The sequence below is a fragment of the Periplaneta americana genome, chromosome 3, assembly GCF_040183065.1.
Source record: "Periplaneta americana isolate PAMFEO1 chromosome 3, P.americana_PAMFEO1_priV1, whole genome shotgun sequence".
Classification (NCBI taxonomy): Eukaryota; Metazoa; Arthropoda; class Insecta; order Blattodea; family Blattidae; genus Periplaneta; species Periplaneta americana.
The window spans coordinates 97494197-97502213 of NC_091119.1; the positions used below are offsets into that span (position 1 = coordinate 97494197).

General features: G+C 34.8%; 1 protein-coding gene across 2 annotated transcripts; it reads right to left on the reverse strand.

Annotated features, from left to right (window-relative positions):
* Positions 1–1186: 1186 nt before the first annotated feature.
* Positions 1187–7616, reverse strand: Seipin (lipid droplet biogenesis associated protein seipin). Of its 2 annotated transcripts, none has more exons than XM_069821057.1 (5): positions 7515–7616; positions 6463–6608; positions 3683–3885; positions 3022–3313; positions 1187–1479 (listed from the first exon to the last, which is right to left on the reverse strand). In XM_069821057.1, the coding sequence occupies exons 2-5, from the start codon at positions 6530–6532 to the stop codon at positions 1373–1375; spliced, it is 672 nt and encodes a 223-aa protein (XP_069677158.1). In that variant the 5' UTR covers positions 6533–6608; positions 7515–7616; the 3' UTR covers positions 1187–1372. The 2 variants fall into 2 exon arrangements, with proteins under 2 accessions (XP_069677158.1, XP_069677157.1); XM_069821056.1 differs by lacking the exon at positions 7515–7616 and adding an exon at positions 6873–7508.
* Positions 7617–8017: the final 401 nt, after the last annotated feature.

The window sequence follows — 8017 nt, forward strand, 5'->3', positions numbered from 1 at the left end:
ATTTGGCTATAACGTCATCAACACATGCCGAAGAGTTGCTCTGCTAAGGAATCCATCCCCATTTCCCGAGAGACGATTCTTGTGGTGCGAATCAGTGAATGCGTGTCAATTTCAAATAATGCAAAGAATATGAAAATGCGATTTGTGCAGCTCTTGCGGCACATGCAGTGCAGATCAGTGAACGTTTACCTTTAAGTTGTGGTAACTAAAAAGTAATTAATTTTTGTTTCACATTTTCGGTAGACATGTTGACAATACGTTAATATTTACTAGGTAACTCTAATCAGCTAATGTCGAATCATCCCCTCTAACTACATACATTTTTCTAATTCGTTTTTATCCAGACTTCTTAAGATTTCGAATGTAGTATAGCTATGATATGTATAATTAGTAAAGCGTCAAAAGCCATCCATAGTTATGAATTGGAATTCAGTGTAAACATGTCAATACGATGATGTCCTGTGTAAGTGGAGGTATGATATGAAGAGTCCACTGCAAGAATGATGGATGCCACTTCCTTGTCGAAAATGAACCAAGACTGTCAATGCATAGCTTAAGACATATAGAATGTACATACAGAGTTACAGGGCATTAACACTGATAGTTATTGTCCAGTAATGATCGGAAAATCACAGTTAACCTTTGAGCGCTAAGCATTTCAAACTTTCAATCGCTTCTCCTGCAAAATGTGTTCCAAATGATATCCATCATTCTTGTAGTGGACTCTTCATATTGTGCCAATCCCACTAGTACCAGACTTAGGAAAAAAAAGTGCAAGGCTCTTCGAGAAATATGAAGCATTACAGAGTATATATGTGTGTTTTTGGGAGTATTTTTCTACATATAAATTAATGACAAGACTCAATTGTAATGGAACATTCATTATTTTGATGATGAATGACACTAGTGAAAAATATTTTAAAAAGAAAAAAAAATGTTTGTAGTTAATTAAATGGATAGAACGGTTTTCATACATACACTAATTTAGTTTATAATATGAGTATAACAAAGATTTGAACTGCCTTCAATGTTTTCTCCCAGGCCTTTTTAAATTTAATGATCCACATAATTATATTGGATTGATTTACAAATGCAGATGAATTCTCATAACTTCGATTTTTTTCTTCGGAAACTTTATAATAAAGTAAGAGAATTGTGGAGTGCAAGTAAAGTGAAAGCTACAGTCTTATGTTTCGTATACATATAAAACTGGATTTATTACATCTAAAATACATTCAAAACAATAACTATGAAAGTGATGACTAGTCATATCACAAGTACATAAATTCTAAACATGTCTAAAAAGGTATCCATAAAATTTTTACTAAAAGTTGATAAAAAGTGGAATGTAGTCTTGCATTACCACACAGGTTCAACTCTCAACCATCTGGAAACTCTCTGACTGCGGCAACTCTGCAATGAACTGCCGGCCTCCTGCATCGCTGTCGTCCAGGAGACTGGCGTCCTCAAATGAACTGTCTGCAAGAGAGACAATGGGCAAGTGTAAAAATGAAAACAAAACAAAATTTATTTATTTATTTTTTTTCAGTCGGAAAAATACAAATAAAACCCTTACTGCATTTGCTTCACCACTGCCTTCAACATCTAAATATTTTGATGAAAGGATTTTGTTACGAAATATAGATACTTAATTTTGTATATCCTATGCTGTAATGCATGTCATTGTTGTTCCTGCAATAACTCCTATGTGACATATTTATCGATTTTCAGATTTTTGCCCTATTAAATAACTTAAATAGTGATACAGCAAATAAGAAAGTCTCCTATGTATGGCTGCCATAGAATGAATAAATGTGTTTTTTCTTCCTTCTGAAAATTTTATATTTTGCACATAGGAGTTATTGCAGGAACGACGACGATATGCATCTTTGGTATGTGGGCTAGCTTGAATAATACTTTCAACTGCCCACAGCTGTGCTGCAAGATTTCCTGAGTTAAAACATGTTGCTTCTATGCTTTTGTCTTACACACTTCCAGTTTCTCTAAATTTTGTAAAAAGATTATGCATTGCAGGAGAACTAAGAATCTCGACACCTGGAAAATTCCCTGCAAACCTTCTTTGTACTTGTCAGGCAGAGTTAGTGAGTACATAAGCAACATAAAACATCCGCTCATGTACAGTAAATTGAGAAAACATCCATTCCAATTAGATGATCGCCACAAAAGAAATTCTCGTTTATGACTGCCAGAACTAGCAGAAAACTGTATAACCCCCTTCATAGGGATTGGGTGCGTCCAATTACCAGATTTATTGTATGTTACCTTGTCATCAATGCCTTGATTTATCCAAGTGTACTGTAGGCTACACAGCTGTGGATAGTAAAGGATGTCTTTGATGACAGATTATTAAGCAGAAATCTGTTGTCACCTCGATTCCTGGTCCAAATGCCTGTGATTTTTAGCTTTGGGGGTGTATTAAAGACAAAGTGTACAGGACAAACCTCCATATTTTAGAACAGTAAAGGCTGATTCACAACAAACCAGGAATGAGAACGAGAATGGAAATAATGTTAAAATAAATGCATTTAAATGTGTGCATTCACAATAGTTAATTGTGAATCCTTACATTCAAATACATATATTTTAACAATATTTCCGCTCTCGTCATTTCTGTTCTCGGTTTATTGTGAACCAGCCTTAACAGGAAAACATGTCAAAAATTCACTCTGAAGCAAGAGATGAACTGTATCAAGTACGATAAGAAATTTTTTATGTAGATCTGACAGGGTTAATATTTTCAACACCATCTTTGAGGATGGAGAGCGCTATAAAGCTACCTTTCTATGTGTAATGTAATAAATACCTAATGGCAATGAGTAACTGTCCAAGAGATTCTTTTGCAATCAACTTAGCAGGCCTCATGATGAAAGCTGCTAGCATAGCTCTGAACAGTTAAAAGTGCCACTTAGCTGTAAGGTCTTGTTTAGGCACATTGTAGAAGATCTACAGTTAGACTTAGAAGATTCTTATTTAAAAGCTCTGTCAGCTGATGTCACCTACCATCAGGTTCTCCCTTGAATGTGAACGAGTCACTCTCCTTGGATTGCAGTGCTGTACCATACATGAAATTATGCTCACTGTCACCCATATGGTGCAAATGCCACCATGACAGTACACAGATGAGCACGATGAAGAAAAGGTTAGAAGTTATGCCTACAGCAGCAGCAAGGACTGGCCAATGAAACATGAAGTAGCGCAGTCCTGTGAAGTGGGCGTGGACGTGCAGCGTCGCTGAGTACAGTTCCACGTGACGTGATTGTATTTCTACATAAATATCCGTCACTGGGTGGTTCTGTAGGCCAAAACATTTAATTGCAATATTGTGTTGGAAAGATTCTCATGGAACTCACTTTTCATAAACTGTCCATAATACAAATTTCTACTCGAAAAACTATAATCTATTCATCACTTTAATTTAATTTACATTAAAAAAATCCAGTGTGCTAAAATGGTTCCTAACTTTATCGAAACAGATCGTGTTAGAACTGATTTTAAGGAAAACAACTCAGCAGACAATGGCCTGATTTCATTAATACTGTATCTTGATGCGCCTTGTTGAAATATTTTGCTTCTAAAATTAATTACATGTGGGGAGAGAAGATAAAATAAATCTTCTATTTAGAATCACTAATAAATGTAACAGATATTTGTGTAAAGATACCTGATCTTCCTCAAAGTCTGCAAAAAGTTCTAAGATAATGTTCTGTTTCTCCTCTTTATTTCCAAACATCATCATCGGAGAGAACATGAGTGTGGTAAGTGTGTGAAGAAGATAACTGCGATAATGTAACATAGTTGAGCGGCAGGAATTGTCAACCAGCTGTCCATCTTTGTCATGCAGTTGAATGCACACCATAAACATACCTGTCAATAAAATATAAAAGCTTGATTTGACATTAAGGGTGATAATGAAACATTTCTTTCCTAACATTTATGGGTCATTCCATGTCAACTCAACTAGTTAAAAAAAAAAAAAAAGAAGTGTTGCATGACTGTTATCAAAATTAACATTTTTTTTTTTTTTTTCGTGAAGAGAATATGCATAATTCTTAAATGTAAATAGTTTGTGTTCCAGGACTGTTCAACATTTTGAAAATCAGCAATACAAAAACGTGTTGAAGAAGCGTTTTCTACAAAACAAACTATGCAAACAGTTATGTCCCAAAACTTAAAGGATTGTCCACAGGAATGTCACATAATATAATGAAAAATTGCTGAAATTTGGTATTTTATAATATTTTTCTTTTCAATGAGATAAATTTAAGATGGAGACTTGTTCTTCTCAGGACAGTCATCTCTCATATCGTCGTTGATTTTATGTGACAGTGTAGAAAATAATTTTTCAAGAGGAATAAAATATCAATTAAATATCAATAGGCCTACACTGATCTTCGATGTCATTTATGTTCATCATATTCACCAACGTTTTCTACCAAATTACTTCATATTCTTATGTAGCCCATTGACTTTTAATTAATTTTTTCTTCCTCCTGAAAAGTTATGTTGTGTACTGTTACATAGGAGGTTTCATAAAATCAACGATGATATATCAGTTTGCAAAAATAATGAGTAAAGAAAAGAAATATTCTGGTCTTAATTTTGGTCAAAATTATTTTTTTCAATTCCGGGAGAGATTTCAGATTTCATACTTTTTCCTCATATTCAGTACAGTTTTAGTCGTTTGTGTCGTAAATTTCGTTTTCCAACTTTGGCTGGTTCATTTTATTGATTTTTAAGAATTACACTCTTTTTTTCAATTTCAAGAAAAATTCTAATACCAAATAACAGCATCTGCTTAACCTTTGTATATACTATATAATAATGGTTCCAAAGATCAAAATCATAGTAGGCCTAACAGTAGCCAGCCGGAATAATACTCGAGGATACTTCTCATGGTAATATATGGTACATTGTATTATTCCTGATATAAATTACTACCATAATCTGGAAGTTCATCTTACCACAATTCAAATCTCTGCATAGTGCAAAACTTCTTCAAATGATGATGTGTGGTGACTGATGACAACTCTGAAGACTGCATGCTGGGGACTGTGTCAATTGTCTAGGCAGCGTTTTTCTACCTTTTTCAACATGTGATATACTCAAGTTGTAATTTAAAATTTCGCGGCACACTCATATAATCTAAATCAGTAGTGGAGATTTTTTTTTCATTAAAACATATATAAAATAAGATATTCTTTAAGGTTGGTTCATAGTGACCCTTGTGGCGGAAAAGATCGCAGTTGGGGTTTTTCTCCCCGTTTTCCCATATTAGGCATCTACAATATTTCGTCAACATCCATTTTGTCGTCATTCCCCGAACCCAGCTGACAATGCATGTAGGGGGCTGGTCTAGGGACGAAAGGGGTTTCTTCCTCGAAACTTGGATACGCAGCAAACCTTAGTGGAATCAGCTGGTGTGGGTTGGGAATGCTCCTAACTTTCAGGATCAGCACACTAGAACTAATAAGGTCGCAGTGATGGGTAGTAGTGTCTCCTATCTTAAATTCAATTCAAGGTTGGTACGATATTCTAACTTTACTGACCCTGCGAACCCTGGCTGCACGTCAGTCATTGTCTTCTCTGCCAATTGCACATCTACAGTGTATTAAATGTTACCAGGAAACATAACTTAGGGACATTTTTATCAATTATAATTGTAATATATTGTATATATTTTTCTCATCATCAATAATGTAATTTCCAGGGTTTTAAAACATTCAGAATTTGAAGCTCTTAGTTAGTTACAGGACATTAAAAACCAGTGTCAGTAAAAAAAAAAATTATAGCAAGTACCTATATCACTTGAGATGAAAGATGAAACTTTTTACACAGACTGTCATAAGCAGACAGCGGATTTTCGATCCTTACACAGCGACAAGACATCAAGTACCTTGGCTTACAGAGCAAGCACAGCAATGAGTTCAATGACCTTTCTGCAACTGATGTAAACCTAACATTCAGTATCGGACTGAAAATCCGCTGTTTGGTCATGTGTGTGAGAATTATGTGAAAAATAAAATAATATTCGTGGAAGCTACACATATTGATTTGTTAACAGCTGAAAATGCCATTTTTACGATGTTTTAAAATTTTTTCCAACATCTGTGCATCTTATCTTCATGTTTGGAGCCTCTCTCTCTCTCTCTCTCTCTCTCTCTCTCTCTCTCTAATACATGTATATCTAATTGCATTTCACTGGAAATAAAAACTAGACTTCGTGTTCGTACATGAAAAATAAATTTCTAAAATAAAAAAAAAATGTTAGTCGAATTTTTTTTTAGATGTTTGGACAGCCCTGGTTCTTTTCCTGCGGGGTTTACAAGTTCTTTAATATGAACTAACTCTTTGAAAAAAAGAAAATGAGCCAATTTAGTGATGTTAATGCAACAACCTTTGGGTGAGTTAACATGGAATGACCCTAATGCTTTCATTACTTACCAAGTTTCTGATTTGTTGGAGATTCTGGCATCTCAAGATCTAAATACATCTTGTATTGCTGTCCAACCATAAGCAGTTGCTGTCTTTTCGTTAATTGGACATGAGCGGATGGAAAACTACAAATCCCTTGGGTATCTTTGCATGACCTAAGTAGAAAGCATAGGTACCCACATGAAAAGGAAAGAAATATGTCTAGGCAATTTTGGATACAGCGCTACTTTCATTTAAATAGGTATAGGCTATTATACAAAACTGTTTGCCTACTTGTTTCTTATAACAAGCGCAATATAGTGCGTTATACTTGAGAAAAATAGTCAAAAAGGACTAAAAAAAAAAAAAAAGTAAGGTTACTTAATTTATTAACATTCACGAATTCAGCACTGCAAGAAACAAAGATTTAATACACTTACTCGAACTGTAGATGAACTGGTCGAACGTGCGATATTGAAGGCATGTACGTGTAATAAAAGGCTACATAAAGAAATATTGCAATCCATAAAATGATAGCTGCTACTAATGCGACTATACCACCTCTGAAAGCTAATTCTCTCAATTCATTTACACCTTCCACGGTTCGTTGTCTGTAATCATGAATTGTTTGGCCAAGAAAACGGAATGTAGGCATTTTTCAACACACAAGAATTTACTTGCTGACAGATACGATTATAAGTATATTTGTTACAGGTGTCTCCAACACGTTATATAATTTGACAATGACAGTTCTAATCTATGACCTGCGGATCCTTGCTAACCTATGCGCCCGCGTTGAAAAGGTCTAAAGTTTCGTGACTGATACATTCAATTGGTTGTTTCAGTTGTCAACGAATTTATTTCATTGGACAATGTCAAACAGTGACGCACTTATCACAATATATCATCTAATGCCTCTTGCATTGTCTTATCGCATTGAAGACTGAAAATTCACTTTTCATTGATATTGTCTATACAGCTGTTTTTCCCGCAATCTGGCGTTTTTCTGTTAGTTTAGCGAGTAAGATTTATGAATTAATATGTATTGCTGATTTATGAATTGAGAATGCTTTACCACTCACAGCGGCAAAATCTCATCTTACATTATATAATGATCAGGTATTTCAATATAGCAATCTAGCGACTTCTGTACTGTTTCATAGCGAGTTTTTAAGAATCGCGTTGGCGACACTGGTTGTCATGCGTACCAATCGTTTATTACACTTTTGACACGGTAAACACATTTGTATCTATACTTCAGTTTTGTTGACATAATTTTGAAAAGTTTAAGTAGACACAAATATATAAATTGATCACGGTACCATTAATCATATTTTCTCTTTCAGAAATTATACTCAATTGTATCCCAATCAACGAGAACGTGTTGATCCCAATATATCCAAGGGATGACTATTATGGCAATTAACACAAATTATTGCTAAGAACACCTATAGAAGGCGCTGATCAATTTCGCCAACCTATTGGCGTTGGAATAGTAATTGAATGTAGCATGGCAGGTGAGGGTTAGGCTCGTCAAATGTTTGAGCCCACCCACTGTTTTTCAAAAGTTGGCGTCACTGCTTTC